Source organism: Lepisosteus oculatus, chromosome 13 (assembly GCF_040954835.1).
Source record: "Lepisosteus oculatus isolate fLepOcu1 chromosome 13, fLepOcu1.hap2, whole genome shotgun sequence".
Classification (NCBI taxonomy): domain Eukaryota; kingdom Metazoa; phylum Chordata; class Actinopteri; order Semionotiformes; family Lepisosteidae; genus Lepisosteus; species Lepisosteus oculatus.
Window position 1 is genome coordinate 22,078,152 of NC_090708.1, and position 21,563 is coordinate 22,099,714.

The 21,563-nt window shown below is 37.9% G+C and overlaps 1 protein-coding gene across 3 annotated transcripts; it reads right to left on the minus strand.

Annotated features, from left to right (window-relative positions):
- Nucleotides 1-2,289: 2,289 nt before the first annotated feature.
- Nucleotides 2,290-15,327, minus strand: gemin8 (gem (nuclear organelle) associated protein 8). Of its 3 annotated transcripts, none has more exons than XM_015361757.2 (5): nucleotides 15,148-15,327; nucleotides 14,790-14,822; nucleotides 14,250-14,281; nucleotides 13,110-13,530; nucleotides 2,290-4,593 (listed from the first exon to the last, which is right to left on the minus strand). In XM_015361757.2, the coding sequence occupies exons 3-5, from the start codon at nucleotides 14,250-14,252 to the stop codon at nucleotides 4,337-4,339; spliced, it is 681 nt and encodes a 226-aa protein (XP_015217243.2). In that variant the 5' UTR covers nucleotides 14,253-14,281; nucleotides 14,790-14,822; nucleotides 15,148-15,327; the 3' UTR covers nucleotides 2,290-4,336. The 3 variants fall into 3 exon arrangements, with proteins under 3 accessions (XP_015217243.2, XP_015217244.2, XP_015217242.2); XM_015361758.2 differs by having other exon boundaries at nucleotides 15,239-15,288; XM_015361756.2 differs by lacking the exon at nucleotides 14,790-14,822.
- Between the last annotated feature and the right edge of the window lie 6,236 nt (nucleotides 15,328-21,563).

Below are 21,563 nucleotides of genomic sequence, written 5' to 3' on the forward strand. Positions count from 1 at the left end.
GATAAGGGCACGGCCTGGAAAAAGACCAGGCACCAGTGATCGTTTGTGTATTGTGACACAGAAGGGCTTAAGAGGCCAGAGATATAAAAATAGGTATATTTTATGGACAAGAAACATTGCATCGGTTATGCTTTAAAACAATAGTTACAGAGGCATCCATTAATTTTTGTAGATACAACTTTCATCATGCATTGCCAAGGCAAAGCTGACCCCAGAAGGACTTGTGTAGACGATTTGAACTATGGAGTTTTTATGTTTCTCGCAATCATGACACGAGGTCAAGAGCTAAAAACACATCCCCTTCCAACCATAGAGGCAGACGATAGACAAAGGCATTTAAACTGCGTGACCCAAGTACAACGAGGGTTGCCATTGCAAAGGGTACATGAATACTTATGTAATCAGCTTATTTTATTTTTGATCTCTGCAGTTTGTGATGCCATTTCTTCCTTCACCTATAAAAGTGTTCAGGTTGAGCTTTCAACTTTCAATTTAAAATACTCAATATAAAAATATGTGTACACATCATTTGCAATTCTAGAAAACAGACCAGTTTTGGAAGAGGGGAATGTTTTTGCAATTGTTCATCCCTGAATTTTCTTCTTACTGTGTGGGTGCGCAGATAATATTTCAGTATACTTTCAATGCATTTAAAGGGTCTTAGGTCCTGTATCACCTCTGGTGATAATACCATTTGTGTTCTTTAACTCAGTACTGTACACTCTCAACCCCACCTTCCTGACAGAGCACCTCATTCAGAATCTGACAACACACAGGGCTTTGCGTTCAAAGCATGCTAAATTTCGACAGCAGTCTTGCTCAAACAATGGAATCTCACCATTCTAGGTCAATAACAGGCGCATCAATGAAGTGTTGCCATAGTAACTGGGCCCTCGAACACTACCCTTATAACTGGCTGCCAATAACACACAACAGCAATGAGGACTGGAATGAGAAAACAGCTGATGTCAGTGTACATCCATTTTCAATAACCATCTAGTCCAACACATGGTCATGTGACACGGAGTCTAACCTGTCTGACAATGGATACAAGGTGGGCTTCACCCTGAACAGGATCAATAAATACAGGTATATCAGTTAAAATAGCCAGCATGTCAGTGGACTATGGCAGAAAACCCCCACACCCATGGTTTGAACATGCAAACTCTGTAGAGAAGGCACTATAGACTGGAAGAGGAATAAGGACCTACAGGCTGGAAGACAGCAGTAATAATTTCACTGTACATATAATCACTATAGAGCAATTTCCTGACGATTATCACACATACTGTATTATTCTACACCTTTACTCAAAACATGTACCGTATTAATTATTAATGGTGCTTTCCTGTATACTTTTTCTGGCATACTGGCTATACAGTGTTAACAAGTTTGAAATGTTGTCTCATTGAGAGTCAAATTCCATTTGTAAGGAAATTCACACCTAAGGCCAAGAAATAAGGCTAGGGCAAGAAAGAGGGTAGGAAGAAAAGTAAGACAAGAATGGAACAGAGGAAGAAGTGTCTCTTGTTGAATTACTAGGGCAGCATAAAATGACATGCACTGCCATGTTGCAAAAAACGGATGTCTGTGAAGCAACGTGAACTTCATCTCAATCGTAAATCTCTCAGCCAGCCGATGTGTGTGGATGTGGCAGGCTGTTTCCAAATCAGTAATATTAGCTATCTGGCCACCTCTGAGACAAAAGCAAGATAATCTGACTGCAGCTTGGAGAGCACTATGCCATTAGATAAGGGACCAAAGACTAGGATCTAGATTTCTTATAGGATGTGTATGATTTTTTAAAAAAACAACAAAAGCACAGAAATTAAGCAACCTTCGTCAGGCTTGAAACACACTGCAGAACCTGACATGACCTGAGTGCATTTTAAATAACAGACCTGTTGAATGTGACATTTTGGAAATAACTAAAAGGCGGGGCTAACATTATCAGAAATAGCTAATATGTTGTGTGTGGAAGTACTGTATTTCGCATCGTTCCAAGACATATGCAATAGTCACTTCTAAACACCCACTCAAAGTAATAACAGAGGGTGATCATAGCAGTACTCAGGGTGTAAGACTTTCTGCAAAACTGCTTGGATTCAGAGTTCCATAGGGGATACACCCTGTATGTGTCTTGACTTTCTCCATTAACTTTCATCACAAACTCATTTCAAATCTTTTCTGAACTGTGCTGTGACTTCTTGTATCTCTACAATATGAATAAGAGGTACAGGGACTTGGTGTAACCTAAACTGGAAGAGAGTTGAAGCTTTACAAGGTAAGCAGGGAATCAGTTTGTGGCTTTATTGCATATATTGTACAGTATATCACGTACAGTAAATACAGATAATGGACAGAATGTTATTTGAATGTGAGAAAGATGCAAAGCAGTTATTGATCTTTAAGAGCTCTAATGCCTTTTCTATGCCAGATTTGGAATACTGTGTCTAACAGTGGGCTTGGAAATACATTGTGGGCATAAATATTTAATATTACTGCCACCCGAACTGTCTGCACTGACTGCTGAAGCAGAGGGTTTCTATAGGGAGGAGCAGAAGTAGCAGGTTGATGGGGAAACTGCTGCCATGTGGAATCATTAGGTTGAGGGATCCTCCTACAAATTGGTTTTTTTAAAAATGATTATTTTTCCAAAATCTTCACTGAAAGTTGGATAAAACTTATGGTCCTTACAAAAAAGTCTTTCTTCCAAAGAAAAGAGATTTTTTTTTTGTTAATGTATAAGATGCCAATTCTATCACCTAAGGAACAGGACAGTGAATTCAATAAGGTGAATTCAGAAAAGACGGTCATGTTGATGAAATTCACATATCCAGTAAAGGAAGGAGAGGACTAGATGAATAGTTGAATGGTCCAGTCCTTTGTTTTCAACGCAAGATGTTCTAGCTTTCAATGGCATTAGTTTCATAGGTGAAGATGCAGCCATTGGGAAGCACTGTAATGCACTGTATTATACAATACTCACGTTTACAATGTAACAGCAATATAAATCAACCTTGTTTTGTAATGCTTAAAAAAATACTGATTATGAATATACAGCTCCCAAAACTCTGTAATACAGGGCTATATAACCCAATTATATTAAAACGATTAATGACTAAATCATTTTTACCTTTGCATTAACAGTTTATACTGTACACACATTTTGTACAAGTTTATGAAGCTTAAGAGCAGCAGGACAAAAAAGGATTGATTGGTCTCTATTAATTTTGTTACGATGTTTCTTCTATAAAACCTGATTTATTACAGCATACCAAATCCTTTAGGAATGCAAGATTCTATTATTGTGTAATGTTTCATAAACAAGAGAAAAGGTATTGTTTCACAACCTAATAACATCAGAGCTTGCCATTTTCTTGCACACCAAGACAGTCTATATCAAAGTCAAGCTTTCTTTAAGTGGTAAAGAACCATAACATAAGAAAAGCAGGTTTACCTTATCTTCCTGAGGTAATTGTTTGTAGATTGTGGAACGAAGAATCAAGTCTCATTAAGAGCACACATATTTCTTAATATTTCCTTATCAGATAGAGTTTTTGTCATGTGCTCTGATCAACACATACCAGAGGTGTTAGGACACTCAGCTACAAAACCAGTACAACAATCAGGCTTCCTGGTCCCATAACTCAGACTTGACAAGTGCAAACATCATGAGCAACAGATTGACCTTTTGGGGTCTCATTTAAATGTCTAGACGTGCCCTCTGGAAAGGTCACAACCTTGAATTTAACCAGGGTAACATATGGCATATGTGTCGTATTGTGCGGCACCACAAACGGGCTACAGACATTTTACACCCCTGCATGTTCATTATTATTGGCTGAAAACACAAAACAAGTACCACATAATTTTGGGTCATGCAATTTACAAAACTGGTTACACTTAAGAAAACCATAATAAAACAAGACTTAAACTGAATCAAACAATAGCTAATAACAAATACTTTTATTTCCTTTAAAAAGTCTCCTCATTTTCACATATGCATACAGTAATTTTTAAGTTGTTCTTCGGTGAATTTATATGAAATGGGTAGACATCTTATAGAATTGACTGTTACTTTTTTTAAAGCAGGGCTTCGCAACGTTTTGAGTTTATTTTGCCTTCAGTGCTTTGGTTAAAAGCACTGAAGGCAGCTAACTGTTACACAGCTAGCAAACAAGGAAGCCTTTTTTTTTTTTACAATATTTAGCCAACAAAGACACTGTTAATGCCAGCTGATACTTTCCACCTTTTAGGGGACTTGGAGGCAATCAGTCATAATCCCACAGATGGCAGGTATGCACAGAGGTGATTTACTCCAGGGCTGTTGGCTTCAGAGTTTAAGAGGAATGACAGGCCAATATTTTGGCTGCTTCAAGTCGCAGTTCCTGTCGAAGGTAAGCTGCATGGCAGTCTCCATGCCCTGGATTTTAGCAGCATCTTCCCCATAGAGCATCTTCATCTCGATTCCCCTTCTCACACCCGGCTGGTCTCTGGGGGGCTGAGCACTGCGCCTCGCCACTCTGTAGAGGTCATGGTCAGCAGGCACGTAAGCACTCTGTTGCTCCTCTTCCAGCTGCTGCTGTTTCCCTGCGGTGGAGCGACAAGCGCCTGAATTAGACGAGAGCAAAGCACAACAGCAGAGTAACGTCATACTTATCTTCTTGTCTCTTTCTCAACAAGTCCTCGTTCGGTGTTGCATGTCATTCAAGATAGTGATATCGCACTTTAAAACCCAAAAGCAAAGCAAAACCCCAAAAAGAATTAGCTTATTCAAGAGTAGTATCCAAAGCACACTGCATGAATGACTGAGAATGCAAAAATGTCACCTATGAAGACATTTGTTGTTAAAAAAGGGTTCCATGATTTTTTTTAGAGGGATGCATTTCTTCCAGGTCCTGCATTGGTCTTCAAAAATTAGATATCAACTAAAAAAGCCACAAGCCTACCTGCTAGCTATAAGTAATAAGACTTACTTCAAGTTCAAGCTGTCATTATACTCATACACAGGTATATAAGATAAGATCACTTTATCGGCCATATACAATTTCTTGTATTTTCTTGTAGCGTGCTCTCCATGAGACAAAGACAGGGAGAGAAGCTTGGGGTCAGAGTGCAGGGTCAGCCATTGTATGGTGCCCCTGGAGCAGTTGGGGTTAAGGGCCTTGCTCAGGGCCCCAACAGAGTAGGATTCCTCTGCCGGCCGCGGGATATGAACCGGCAACCTTCCAGCCACAGGCGCAGATCCTTAGCCATAGAGCCATCGCACCAACAAAATGCTATTGAGTTAGTATAATAGGGTGTGACAAGTTCAACAATGAATTCTTAAATGTTTCTTCTGAACTAAAAAAAACAACTATTTAGACTAACAGAGCTTGATGCTTCTGAACAATATATGCAGTACATCGGAAAGCTGCACTAACTGTGCATACAATTGTGCAATTTCATACCAACAAAATCCCTGGCTCAACGCACCAACTAATAAGACAGAAAAACTGTGAGACACTACACGTATTTCTATACTTAATTTGAATAGTGTCCATCATAAGACACCTACGAACTGGTAAAATCAATAGAAAATGTATGTAAATCCTGCATTGAACATTCACTGGTCAAATGTATACAATTTAAATCATGTTCTTTACTATCCTGTGGCTTCTCACACATAACAACAACTCAGGGAAGGGAAGGGATAAAACAATCAGAGCAAATGTATAGCATAGGTCTCCATATTTAACCTGAAAGAACATTTTTAAAAGGTAGGTCTGAAAGGTCCAGTATATTTCAGTGTTTGCAAGTCATTAAAAAAACACATTTACACTTTTTTAACCCATGGAGAAGGGCTTCACAATCCACAACTGCATTAAGGATGAATGCTAGTTTGGAAGAGACTAGAGATGTGGTTATATTGTTCACTTCAATGTAAAAAAAAGCTGTTAAATGAATCTTCCCCAGTCCTGCAAGTCTAAAGCCGGGACTCAGCGAAGATCATAGGCCAGATATGGGTGTCCCACTCACAGTAGGGTTTAAAATAGACGCTGAAATAGAAATGTTAACCTCGAATTCTCATGGGGGACAGCAGGATGCGACACTGGCCTGTGCCGAAATACCTATTCATGATTCAAAGAAAAAGGCTAACAGAGAGCACTCAAGAGACAGCTCAGTCATGGGGAGGATGAGAAGGAAACAATACAGACGTCATCCTTTGAGGGGCCCTCAAGATGAACAAAATGGGAGTATTTGCTCTGAAGCTCCAGGGATGTGCAGGAAGAATATATTATTTTAACTAGAGAATAAGAACTAAAACAAAGCAACGCAACCTAACATTAAAGGACAACATTACACCAATTATATTGCTAGCATAACATCAGCAAAACTGTTCTTGGCTAGTACACCAGTAGCTTAAAAACATGTATGTTCCTATCAAAAAAAGGGCCATTCCATTCAATTCAACTGAATTTTGCAGATAAAAATAAATGACTTTCTCATATTAAATACAATACATACTTCGTTATTGAAGGGTTTCTGGATTTTTTCTGTCACAGTTCCGAGGTTTAACTTGCTGGATTATTATTTTAATGAAAAGCACATTCTCTTGTTTTCCATTTCACCACTGATACTAATTGATGAATTATGCCATCTCAAGCACCAAGCTTGTCCATTTTGTGGAAACTTTTCTCTCATTTTGGATGAGATTAAGGAAAATAAAATCCCACACATTTTGCATTTTTCCCCAGTAAAGGAGAAGTACGGCCTTAAACTGGACAAAATAAAATGCAGCACATTCAAGTTTGTCTGGGTGAAAAGGAAATGTGGTCCAGCTGTATGCAACGTGACTGCAAAATAATTCTCATCACATCTGTTCCGTGTTGTTTTTTTGTATAACAAGGATACTGGCCACAGCCACACCAACAAGCAGGGGAACCTACACTATTTGACTTTGTTTGAGCAAGCAATGAAGCAAGCTTTATGACCGAAGGGACACATATGGTACACTTTTGTGGCATTAAAAAACTACCTCATATTTCCCACATCTCTCACTGAACAGGCAAAATACATATTTTTGTATGTACCCATCTTCTAATCATCTAAATTAAAAAAATTCAAAGCATGCAGGGTACAAAGAACCATTCACAATGAAACACATTAAATACCTCAATTAAAATCCACAGTATGTTGAAATTAACATTTTACCAAACTAAGATGACTGCAATGTAGATCACAGAATAAATAATAGACATGATCTTAGAAAGTTCAGGTGGGTAGCTGCGTTAGTAATAGGTTTATTCCATGCTGAAAAAAAGAAGAATGAGAACACAACGTTTCGGCCGTGGAGCCTTCTTCAGGTGTGGTTGTTCTCTTTCTTCTTTTTTTCAGCATGGAATAAACCTATTACATGATCTTAGAAATGTTTACTGACGAAACCAAGTAGTTCACCAGGAGACAAAAGTAAAGGGGGTGGTCAAAACCCATTTGAGAATGTGTATGCATCTTCTGTTACAACACTTTAAAGGTACACTTTAAAACCCTGAGCCAAACAAATGAATAATAAAAGGGAAATATTAGTGAACATAAATTTTAACATTACAGCTCAATTGTAATTAAAAAAGGAGAATATCTGTTAAAGAAAATTCACTCTAATTCCTTGCACAATATTAAGGAAAAGGCATCAGAAATGACATGAGCATGGGTTCATCACTGTTAACATCTCTGTGCAGTTCTTCCTAGAGGGTATAAACACCTTTAAGAGTCCTGCCTTATCACATTCTCTCCTCACAACAGACATCACATCTCACACTGCTCTTTCAACAGCCCACTCACAGGGAAAGTGTGTGGCACATCGGGGAAAACCTACAATCTTCCAGCAGTAGTTAAAAAGACAACAAGAAGAATAAACTTATACGCCGGTCTATAAAATGGAGGGAGACATAGTTTTACCCTTCTTTAGAGAAAACCATAGATAATGGTTACTCCTTAACCATTGTATTTAGTGTATTTCGTAACTATTACTTTAGCTGGAATACACACATGCACCCCAGACAGGACACCAGTCCATCACAGCGCACATACATACAACCACCCCAGGCAGGACGCCAGACCATCGCAGCGCACATACACACACCCAGCCCAGACAGGACGCCAGTTATTCACAGGGCACGCGCACACACCCCAGACAGAAGGCCAGTCCATCACAGGGCATACAAACAAACGAGCACATGAGGAGAATTGACAGAGACACCAAGCAACTTAGGCAGCCAGTTTTGCAAAAAAGCAGCCAACCAAGCTACTGATCAAAACATGTAAACTCTACACTGAAGGTGCCTATTAAAGTATATAAAGATGAAATGGCAATAAATTCAGGGCACTGGCACAATAGAGTTTTAGTTAAAAGTCCTGTTAAAAATTCTCAATGCCAGGACTTGATTAAACCCATTTAACAAGTCTAGGACTTTATTAAAAGTAACTTCCTATCCTAAAGGCCTCATTTAATCTCCTCCAACAGCTCTTAAAGGGACGTTTGTAGTAGAATGTGTTGTAACTGGCAGACAGCTCTGCTACACAGTCATAGATCTATGAAGAAGACCTATAAGCACTACCAGACTCGTAATCCAGGGGCTGTAGACTTCAAAGACAAATGACAGGAAGATAAAGCCTGTGAGCTGCTGACTGCTGTGTGCAAATTAGTGCAGGATCAAGTAGTGGCAGCTGTCTCTAGTGGGGATCAGGACTTGGGCAATAAGATTAAATACAGCCCAGCTGACTATGCATTACCACATGAGAATGTCAATCTGTTCCAGGCAGCCATATCAACAAGTATGAAACTATACTCTGCAGCAACATGCAAACTTGTGTTCAAAGGGCTAAGACATTTTTGTTTATGCAAGAGCACAAGAAAGGCCCGCAAACAAGAAGGTGCCATTTTTCCCATTTGGTAGTGCTGCAGCAGAATGAATTTAAAATGTCCTCTGGCCCTTTCATAAAGGTGCACAGAGTTTGGGTCTCAACCACCTGGCTGGGATGGGTGCTCAAGACGCCCACTAGTTTTTGAGTAAAGAACTGCTTCCTATTCTTCGAGCTAAACAAATCCCCCTTAGGTTGTAATGGTGACTCTGTGTACTTGTTACACTAGTGAATGCGAAACAGCTACTTGGGCTGAACCTATCAGTACCTCTTAGGATTTTGTATACCTGGATCAAATAGGATCTATAGTATCACCAGAACATCCCAGTTACATGTGGACTAGACTGAAGATCCCCCCCCCAACGTGTCTTCTAAATAGCTACTGTTGCACAACTGGCAAGCGTATGGTGAATTATTCTTTATTTTAGTAACATTTTTCACATTGATAAATGTCTGAAGACTGCATTTTTACCTGGTTTAGGTTACGATTTTCTTTTGTACTTGCCAGACGGTCAAGAAACATTTTCTCCTGGTATGAAAACAATTATCTTCTGAACAATTTAAAACGTTGCCTTTTCAATATAACTCCACATGATTGCATCTACATTACCGGACACGTTTCTTGTCGTGAACTTTGCCTTCTGTCAAGTTTTTTTATTGCAACTACACTGGCAGGGTTACAATTTTAAGATGATCAAGGTAATCATACCACAATACAAAGAGTGCAGAATAGAAATGATTTTCATATGTCGATCCATCCTCTTGTGGGTAAAGCAAGAATTGAAATTGTATAAGAATTCACGGTCTACCCTTCCAGCATACTGAGAGTGACACACAGACATATTCCATCAACTACTTCCATGTGATTTTGCACCTTTCTGAGTTTTTACAGCCTGCATTCTGATACTCTTACTAGACAATTTAAATTAAGAAATCAAATTTTTTATTTTTAAAACTGTCAGCGTGATGTTGCAGCTGATACCTTTGTTCTTCAATGTGGATAAGAATTATTAACGACCAAATGAGTTAAATAGGCCAAATTTCCTCGTGTTTGTAACCTTTCTAATACCTATTAGGTACCTATTAGGGCACCACAGAAAAAGGGACAAAATGGATAAGCTAATCAAATCTAACCAGCATGTATTTGGGAGATGGGTGGAACTCCTGGAGAAAAAAACAGCAAACAATCACTATCCTGACCCATCAATAATTCCCCTGACGGATAACCTTTTCCATCACTGGGTTCAACACAGAAGTTTATTTTTTAACTCAGAGATAATGTTGACAGCCTGTTCAAACACCATAATATAAAGGTCAGATCATTTCTTAAATGCCATTGAAGGTGTTTTTGGTGCTCGTGAAGCAGTGAGCACCCTCAAAACATCTACTGTGGAACTTTACAGTCACTTTTATTGTCAAATCCTCACACGCCCCCACTACTGTCTGAAAACGTAGATAATTAAAGGCTCCAAATAAGTGGAATGAATTTCAGTCATGTTGACTCACCTCTCTTTAAAGTTGTAAAAAAAGCAATTTAAATAATTTCAGTTTCTGGTTAACCATTTTACAAATATTCTTGTCTAAATTATAAATATTAGTGTGTCCCATGTTTACCATTTGTTAAGTGTAAAATTTGTTTTTGCTTCAGAACTGGAAGGTTGCGCACTGAATATTTCAGGAAAAACACCTAGATCTACTTGACAGGACTTTGACTTGACCGACTTTCTGAGACTGAGAAATTTCATTCTACATCGCCCAGACAATCAGTTAATATGAGTTGCCTTAATCATACTCAAATTATTCTAAGGTCTAAAGGTTCTTTTGTGCATAGGAATGCTGCAACTGTACATGACGATTTTCTATGATAAAAATAAAAAACTATAGTGCAGCTGAGGAAAATAACTCTGTTTCAAAGATTGGTTACATAACTATTTATATTCAATTCAAGTATAATCAGCCATTGTGTTTTTATTTCTCTAGCACTTTGCTGAAGGGGAATCTAAGTATTAAATTGTTTTTCTACTCAAAGGTTAATTTTAAGTTACTTAAATACAATAGGTTAAACCCCCTACATGTTTAGGAGCTAAAAATAATAACAAAAGAGTGCCAAATGAAACTATTATTAGGTCTATTACAGGTTACATTATTTAACTGATAGGTTATGCGGAAAAGTCCAGCAAGTCTGTGTGTCCCCAGGGTCAGGACTGGAAAAACCTGAACTAGACAGATAAAGTTCAAGAGCTGTGTTAAAGGTGGAGCACATACAGTGCACATTCATCTTTCAGTTAGGTCTTAGACAAATAATCTTTAAAAAATATTGTATCTGAACTCCAATATTTAATGAAGATAACCCTAAAAAACACAAACAAATTATATATATTGCTTCATTATTAAATAAAATAGTTATTATTTACTTTCTCTTAAATTAACCTGTGAGCAAAAGTAAGGGAACCTTTTAATTCAATAACTGGTAGCACATCCCTTAGAAGCAATGACGGCAACCAAACATTTCTTATAGTTCAGGTGGGTAGCTGCATCAGCATGCGTAGGCTGCAATGGAATAAGTAATAGGTTTATTCCATGCTGAAAAGAGAATAAAGAAAACGCAACGTTTCAGATATGGAGTCTTCTTCAGGTGTGAGGGTGAACTCTGAATTCCCTCACACCTGAAGAAGGCTCCACGGCCGAAACGTTGCGTTTTCTTTATTCTCTTTCCAGCTTGGTATAAACCTATTACTTATTTCTTATAGCTACTCAGACACTGACATCTGCATTGAGGAACTTTTGCCTGTTTTTCCTTGGAAAACTGTTTCAACTGCTCAAGATTTGTTGGCTGTCTTGCATGAACAGTCCACTTCAGGGCTTGCCACATTTCTTTTGAGTTCTGGACTTTGACACGGTAATTCCAAAACACCAAATTTCTCTTCATCCATTCTTTAGTAGATCTGCTGAGATAATTAAGGGAGACTGCAATGTTGTAGGACCCCTTTTCAGCTCAATTTCAACACACAGACAGACGGCCTGATGTTCTCCTCCAGAATATTTTAGTATGACTCTGAATTCATAGTTCCCTCAATGGTGGAGAGTCATCCAGGTCAATGGGCAGAAAAGCAACCCAAAACCATGGCACTCCAACCACCATGCTTGACAGCGAGGATAAGGTTATTTTAGTGGGAGGTCTTTGACAAAAATGGCATTTTTTGGTGTGGTTAAAAAGATCAATTTTAGAATTATCCGTCCAGAGAATATTCTTCCAACAATCTACAGGATCAGCCAGATGGTCTTCTGCAAACTTAAGACAAACAGCAAAAGTTTTTGGTTTATTCCTTTGAATGCCATTGCCAATCAGCTTGCACTGTATTCTTGAGGTATTGGCGGGTTAGCAGAAGAGATCTTTTAAGTTCCTCTGATATCCTGGGGTTCTTTAGGATATCCTGAATGAGTTTTCTTGTTGCTCTGTGGGATGATTTTGAAGGGCATCCATATCTAGTTAGAGTCACCATGGTCTTATACTTTCTCCATCTATAGACTATTTGTCTTGCAGTAGACTGATACATTCCAAAACATTTTGCTATGGATTTATAACCCTCCCCAGACTGATAAGCATTTACAACATGCTTCCTGAGGCCATATGAGGTCTCTTTAGATCACTGCATGGGGTATGTGTAAGACCAACTTGACTTGGTTTCTTCCTTTCATATAAGCAAAGTCCTCCTTAAATTTATCCTAGTGATTGACTCTTTGATTGGTTAACCCCTTTAGTTTATTTAGGAGAGAAACCCGTTAGAAATATGTCTAGCATGGTAAGTTGAATGCTGCTGCTAGCTACAGTGCTGCTGGAATGTTTGTGAACCCCTACTGTAGTTCATTTAATGTTACGTTTTTGCTATAAAATCCTTGTTTAATCAAAACTAGCCCTTACTTTTCTAAAAGCAGAGTTGATATCCACAAATGACATGTACTGCGTAGAGTAATTGGTACATTAATAGAAAAAAAATCTGTAAATAAGAATTAGTGAATGCGTAAAAAGAGTAAGTGAACCATTATCTTCATTAACTCAGTCAATGAGGTAAGTATATCCAGGTGCTAAAATAATTGCGTACCAAGTTAAGCAAGATTAGGATCTTTAGCTCCACCTGTCAAATCGCCCTTCACCCTTTGGTCTTCCCACCACTAATCGAGATCTCTGCTCGTCAAACACTCACTGCGTTCCTCCCGGTGCCTCTCGGTCTCGGCAAAGTACTGCCGCAGCTCCTCCGTGATCTCCATGTTGCTGACATCGCACTCAACTTCGCCATCCGAGCTGGAGTTCTCCTCGCAGTCTCGGGAGCACCTCACACGCTTAGTGCCCGCGGCCCTCCGTGACGCAGATGGCCCTCTTTTCCCCCCACTGGGAAAACGGGGACAGGCTTCTGGACCAGCGCTTTCCTGTTCGCTCCCACTGGAGTGTCGACGAGCAACAGCAGCGCCCTCAGCATGGTATGGCACACAGTAAGCAGCCTCCAGCGCCTTCCTGTAGGCCTGCCAGTGCTTGTGTTGCCAGTGTGCTGCTTGCTGGTAGTGGCTCCAGTACCTGGCGTACAATGGGTGACTGTACCAGGGACTGCCATGTCCTGCCGGCTCTGCCTGTTGGAAGCATCACCTTATTTAAATCGGGAAGGACCAGGCCTAACATTTCATTATTAGGCGTTGGGAGATTATGGTACACCAATACTTCATGGTCAGACTTTTTTCCAGAAATCTGTCCATCATCAAAGCCGCGATGTTTTACACATGCAGAAACATACAAACATTACATAACAGACATCTACCATATGTATTCAATTCAGACCATTCCTACAGGAATCCACACAACTACGATAGAACCCTGTAAATTTACACCCTCATAATTGCACTAATTACACATAATTACACTCTACCCCTTTGCTTTTGCACATTAACCACTGATAGCTCTTGCCTATAAACTGTTACTCATCTACTGTGAGCTCATTGACTGATTAAATATTGGATAAAATAATTACCCATTTTATTAGGTCTACTTTTGGCCTTGGGCACAGAAAAGGACAGCCACACAGCTTGCTTTCCTATCACAGCACCTTTTATTGAAGTAACACGCACAGAATTATTATAAAGCAGGATTAAAACAGGTGCGGATGTACACATGAGCACAGTTTTAAGTCCAGTAGCTGATACACTAATAACAGCATTTTAAGTTTCTTGGAAATGTTTTGACAAGACTATTGGCCGGTAAGATTCTTTCCAGCCAGGTGCATCTGTTCAAAAAGTTCAGTGTCGGTGCTGTAGAAAGTAAATTAAAAGTGAAATACAATGTAGAATAAACTTACCATACTGGAATTGATTCTAATGGACTGCTCTCCTAAATAAAAGAAAGAGATTAAGGTCAACTTAATCTCACCCTTTCACCTGATTTCTATATATTTTCAATACATGTACTCAAAACAGTGAAGCTACTTTTAAACTCAAGTGGTCTGTATATGTGTACAAATCCCAAATTAAGCACAGAACTGGCAGAATTTTAACAAGGTTCTGAATGTTAATAACTGCAATTCTGTAGTGAAAGAGTAGTAGAAGCTCTTCACACGGATCTTCATTCGTCTTGGTGATGTAGGTAAACGTTAGTACCTTAATTACGAGTAAAATGCCAATACAAAGCTGATTGACATTATCGTAAATCACCGAGTTTATTACTGAAATGCAATCCCTCACTTTTTCATAAAAAAGGTTAAAAACCAGCCCTAAATATATCATGACTCGTGGCATGTATTTTCTCAGATAGAAAACACGCTGCACTTCAGAAGACTAGCGTTGTAACACCATCGACATACAAAGGGAATGGCATATCTCGTAAGAAAAGCAAAACTCACGTTGCTGACTGTAAATGCTCTGGGGCAGATTATCTAAAAAAAAGAATAATGCCGTTTTTCCACAGAGGTCGTAAAACCAATGAGCCTCAGAAAATGTGAGATCCTATACAACTGTTCTGCTACACACACAGTGCTGAACGGTGTTTCCAACTGGGCCTCACTGAAACCCAGAGTCTGAAGCGTTTTAAAACTTCAATCGGGCAAACACAAAGTGAAAATCCGTTGCAGTACAGGAGAGCATCAGTCGGCGTTTTATTCGAATGCCGGTTGAAATTTCACTACGGTCCCCTTAAGCTAAACACGATATGTGCGTATAAACCGTGTTTCCGTAACAACACGATTGACGATTGCCGCTTACCAATCACACATCCTAGCCAGAAGCTGGCCGACAGGAAATGGAAGACCTGCCACTTTGAAAAATGTTGAGTTTAAGTTTTTCGTTACCAGACCTCTGTTGCCATCTACCGGGATCTCCAGATGGCCGATGCAACCCGCAAAGTCCTAGGGCTTCCTGGTCACGTGATTTCTGGAAGCCATTTTGCTATCCTCTGTCCTCCAGTCGATAATGAAATCTGCATAGAAATTTCAGCATTACCAGCCTCTGGTACCGTAATACCTATAATATTTGCTCTTTTGGTCTCTGATGATTTCAGACTGTTGTGCTTCCAACTCTTAAAATGGATACAGGATGCGACAATTCCTTAGGGACCCAAAAGGGAAGGATATATAAAACATGTTGGTTAACTTTGTTAAATAATCGTTAAAGAGCTATCAAACATCTGTATGCTCATCTGTGTAATCAGAAGGGGAAGATGTCAACTAATATTTGGATTTCTGGTAAAATGTGTATTTCCTTTTATACTAGAATTTTAATAACATTGAAGAACAATATTTTTTCTAAGCCAATATAATTATGAAATACTTAATATATTATTTTGCTGATTTTGAACAGTGAGGTGTGTAAAGTTTGTCCCCTTCTCATATGCAACTTTTGGGTTAAAAGGACCTACATAATTGTAAGAAATTATTTAAAAGTATCCACTATTTTCTTTGCACTCCTACTTATTATATTTATATGGTCTCATTTCTTATCTGTTTAATTCTATACAATAGATGAAAACAATTATAGGAATATAATTTTATGAGTACTGCATATTGAAGCAGTACCAATAATTAGTTTCTGTAATATTTATATTCCTTAGTTCCACATTGGCTTGTTTCTGTTGCTTAAGGCTGACACTGAAGTTGAAAACTTCAAATTGGCTTTGTAACCTGTGAGTTAAATTTCTCCTTGTCATGTAATTACTTTACAAGAACAGTTTGATAGCCAGCATTTTGAAAGTTGAAGAGCAGCAGGAAAGAAACAGTTAAAATGTAATGCAATTCCAACAAGTCTGTTCTCACCAAAGTCTGGAAAGCAAAGCTCTGAAAAAAAAAATATTTTATTCCTGATTCAGTGAATCATGTGTCTCAATAAGCCATCAGTCAGATCATACTTATTTCTATACTGATAGACAACAAAACAAATGTTTGTAGGTTTTCATTTTGTACTCTTTGTAGACTCACATGTCCTCTGTAGCACAAAGACACTCTCCACTCGCTGTTACCAGGATCTGAATGCCCAGCAATCAGTACTCACTTTTTGCAACAGGCCCTCTTTACATCTGTTCTTATTTACATTCTATACAGCTAATATATCACCTTCTTTTCTTTCATTTAACAGGATGCATTTTAATGGTCATCTAATGTATTTCACAACCCAGCGCTATGATGAAGCACAGGCACTTGAGTGCATCACAACACTGGCTCTCAGGTTTTGCTGTTGCTGCGGTTGCGTAGATTACAGTTCTCCTACAGGTGAGGACGCCTGCCAAGCTCCTGACATGGAGGTGACAAGGACCATCAAGATGAGCAACAAAATCAAACACCTGAGCTTTGCACAGCTCAGAGGAAAAAAAGAGGAAAAACCCAGGGGAGAGGTACTGTACAAATATCAAGGTCGCTGCGTGAGAGAAGATTCCAGCACTCACAACAGGGGAGTACAGAGGTTTTCTCTGACTATTGAGAAAAGCCTTAGAGAAATCTGTTCTGCCTTTAACAAGGATGCAGAATAACAATGAACCCTCTTTCAAGTGAATGTAACAGGCATGGAATTCTTTTATGTACCTAAGAGAGTGTAAAATAATATAACATATTATATCAGTACTGCATTAATGTAGATTTAGTCATATTTTTGTCTTATGCGTTATTGTGTCCTTGAAATGAAGGGCTCTGCTGTTTTCATTTCAATGTAAAAAGTAACATTTTTTTTGTTCTATATCATATTAAGCTTTGCAGAAATTTTCTGATGTACTGTATTAGGATGTGTTGAAATAACAACTTATCATTGTTGCAAGACATTTCAGTTTTGATTTTTTTATTATTGCAATACATTTGGCAATATATTTCAATTATCGAAAAGTTCTCCAGCTCTCAGTTACAACTCCACAAACATCTTGCAATGATTCTGAGAGTCCTTCAAGGCTTTTGGAGGTATACGGATTCTTGAGTTGCTGATCGAGGCTGATCATCTCATTAAGCAACATGATATAGTAGAAGAAACATTTCCATTTGTAATCATAAGGTGGCACTGTGTGGTTTAAATACAATCAAAGCTTTTTGACAAGGAATTGGAACCTTCACATTGTACACCACATGAGGGCAGTAACTTCGCAATGCATTTTGGAAATACATGTTTTGCAACATTGTTGATAACTCTGTTTATTTGTTGTTGTAAATAAACACCAGACAAGTATGGCGTGGATTGACAAAATGGATTATGTATGTTTCTTTGCTTGTTGTCCAGCTATTGCATTGTTCCACATTATCATTTAAATCCTGTTTCATTAGGCCTACAAACAAGTAATGCACAAGAAGTGAGAGGAATAAGCTTGTGCAATTGATTGAGCTGCTGACTGATGCCAACATAATTAACGTCACGCATGCTTATAAATTAGGCCTGCCTTTTGGCCCAGTGCAGTACTTAACAAGGATTTCACATGTTTACTGAGATATTGAAGAATTTTATGAAATCCCTGATCAAATATTTAGGGATTTTGTGAAATTCCTGATTTGCAATAACAAATTTAAATAATTCTTACTGCTACATACTGACTTTTCTGTGCCAAGAAACCACATAATTGTTGGTTTAACAGGAGGATTGCAGTATATGGTCAGATGACCGTATTCTGGCAACCTCTTCACCGATGGAAGTTTTTTTGGCACCTCTGCTCTCTAAGAACTAATTTTCATACTGCTGCTTATTCATTCACCAGTCTGTCCTTTTGCATGGTAAAGGTATGGAATTGGTGACAAAGATTTAGGGCACTGCTTAACCAGCAGATTTATTTTTATTTGCTTATTGGAAATAAATGGAAGTATTGGAAAGTGGAGTTTCTTTACCTCTTTAGACTTGTTCCTCCTTTACAGTGTCACAGACATTCTGCTTATGTTGGAAGTGTTTTCTCTAATACCATTCCTGTGTGGAAATACACCTCTGTAGACAGCCTGTGCCAGAGGAATGCTGTCAAAGATATGGAGTGAAGCCCCAGTTGGAGCACTTTTATTTTTGCAAGATGTAATGGCAACTGGGACGTTGGACAAAATGCATTAACCTTCCAGGACCTGTGCAACATGTTCTTATATTTTCATCGACTTAAGAAAACTACACATAGGTCACACAACAACGTATTGATTCATACTGATTCTGTCTGAGTCACAGTACTGCTTTCACTTTGGAAACTGATATCTGTGCATTAAATAATTAGATGACATATCACAGTGGGTTTCGTTGTGGGATTCTTGGCTTCAACACCCTTCTGAGTTGTCCAAGATGCCTGGAGACAATGTGCTGATATGGAAATGGAAGTGAAATGGATATTGGCAAATGCTAAATTATGTCTTATAAACTAACAAGAATTCCAATGTGTACTTAAATTTCCCAACTAAACAACAAACACTACATTTGGGTTACTGGTGGTTGCAGTTGGCTTTTGTCAGAATGCAGATTTTTTGTAGCTGAAAATCAACCTAACAAGGTTTTTGCTCTGCATAACTTGGACCATTTGCTATGTCCTGTTTCCCTACAGTCTGGGTTAAAACCTTCTGGACAGACTTTATCCCTGTGCAATATTTTACATTGATTCACAGCTTAGTTTTTTCTTTTTTTCATTGAGTTACTGGAAGAAGGACAGGTTTAACAAAGTGCTTAAAATGACATATTGTCATAATGAAGCCTACTACAAAGGATTTTGCATACTGATTTACATCTTCCGCATTTAAACAAATATACTACAAACTGGTAGTTTGTTCTACATTACTTTTAAGATTATGACACATTAATGGTGCGTCTGCTTCAACAAGCTCTACAATATCTCTAAAAAAAAACCATACAATAACATATCAAAAGAAGTGTTTGTAATTCACCACAACTATCAATCCAATCATTTATCTAAGCTGAAGAAGATAAAAATATTTGTGAATCATGTTTGCAAATCCAAAATCCAAAATAAATACATTATCAACCTATTGAACTTCGAAATCAGCAGTGAAATTCAAAAGAAGGTTTATGTGTAGAAACTACATGGGAATGCATTTAATACTGAGAATTGGAGGTGCTTCTTTACACAGAGAGTTAAAGGGATCTAGAACAAGCTATCCAGCCATTTTGTTCAGCAGGTATTTTGGCTTCTTTCAATAATCAATGGGATGAGATTCTCAGATTAATTAACTACACTACTAGCACCCAAACAAGCTACATGGGCTTTATCGCCTCTAGTTTGTAATCTTTCTATATCCTTATGTTTCAAACTCTGTGAAAAACATTTTGCATATTAACATTTTTGTCTTAACTTTGGGAATCCATTTCATATGGGTATAGGTGTTATAACTGCATACAGTAACTGCAAGAAATTTGAATGTGCAAGTACTTACTGTACAAAAGCATTTTCAAATAATACCTTTTTTACCTCTTTTATAACCTTTTCTCTTTGACAACCATCTGAGAATCTAACACCTGCTATTTTGTATGCCAGGTTTAATTAATGCAGAAGTCCATTTGATTTTTTCAGCACAGGGATATTTTAATGGACAGTATTTCACTCTAAAAGATGTGATTTTGTGTGATCAGCTGTTTGCCTGCCTGTTTTGCTTGTAGTCTTTGAACTCATTGAACACGTGAAAAACAGATTTAGAAAGGTTCCTCGGTGACAACTGTGTATAATATACATTTATAACAATTTATAATCCCTTTCTTCATTATGCCTCATCTGAGATAAAGTTTAGAGTGCTTCAAGCACACACAGCAGGGCATCTGTTTCTGAAGAAAAGTAACTATCTCATTGCTTTTCACACAAATATTTCAATGTGTCATTAATTTCCTTCAGGCTGTGCTTCCATCATAAGTCTTATAATAAAAGCCCTGGAATCTCCTGGGGTCTGTGCATTAATAGACCAACCACAAGAGGCGAAAAGATTTAATTCAGCATTTTTTTTTTTCTGCAGGCCAAACCACTGATTGTAAATTCCAGCCTCCATAATTCTCTGAGTTGGAACTCTTTCGTCTGTAAATTGAAGTGCGTATTGTTCCTCCCCATTTTTATGGTTTTTGAACATCATGTGGCTGGCACAGTACTTTAATAATACAGTGATCACAATGAATGCATGACTTTTACCAGACAACCATCGACACTAATATTTTCCTTCAAGCTTGTAAAAATAATAGAATGAATTCCTTCTTAACGAATCAACCCACCCATCTGTCAAATATTTTTTATTTATGATCATGGAACCAAGATACTGCAGATTTATTCCAGATTCAGACATTGCAATTTTCTGATTCTTTATAGTGATATAGACAAGCAAGCCATGAATCAGCACTGGAATCTTTGATATTCTGCCAGATAATTACTGTTACCAATTAAAACTAAGTTACCAATGAAAACTATTTTTTCTATAGTTTTTTGTCTACTACAGTATATTTATTTTTGCTTTACTTGTGTTTAAGTTAATAAAAAAAAATCCTACAAGAATGATAGTCAGTTAATTCCATTTCCTATTTGTTCTGCTGCTCTGCTTCTATTTACGTTAATAGCAAAGGTACTGTATGAGATAGAGTAGCTATCTATAGAAATACGTCATTTTATAGAGCTGATATAGACAAATCACGTTACAGACCCGTAAAGGTTCTGAGAGTTCAAGGATAACAGAAACTAGGTAAAGACCCCTGCTGAATACAGCACCTTACCTCAATAAAACTAGGGATTGTAAAAAGTCTGATACAAATGATAAAACAAACCAAAATTTGTTTTGTAATACTATACCTTCCCCATAATTTCTTTTCTTCTAATCTAAAGTGGCTTGTGCTTTCTTGTGTTTTCTTGTGTAAAAATTAATATTATTTGCTTTACATGTCTTTATATAAAAGTTAATTAACGAATTGAAAAAATATTAGAGGTTAATTGATTCTTTGACTGATTTTGATCATTCACTCTACTAAATCTGTGGGAATCAAAGCATTCAAGTTTATAGTTTGTCACTAAGGAAGGCTCCATCTTATACTTTCAGCCTTCTCATAGGTTAATAATGTCCCCAGGATATGACTGGTATGCTGTGGAATCCTCATTACAAATCTGTTAGAAAATCTATTCATTTTTAATGTTCCTATAAGTGAGCCCAAAATACCAATTAGGTTCAATGTGCACTGTAAGATTGCGTCCTTGCTGTTATGAGATTGCT

Coding starts and splice junctions, on each gene's coding strand:
- gemin8 (XM_015361756.2), bottom strand. Junction 4,594..13,109: donor GAGGCACCGGGAGGAACGCA/GTGAGTGTTTGA, acceptor GCTCCACCGCAG/GGAAACAGCAGCAGCTGGAA.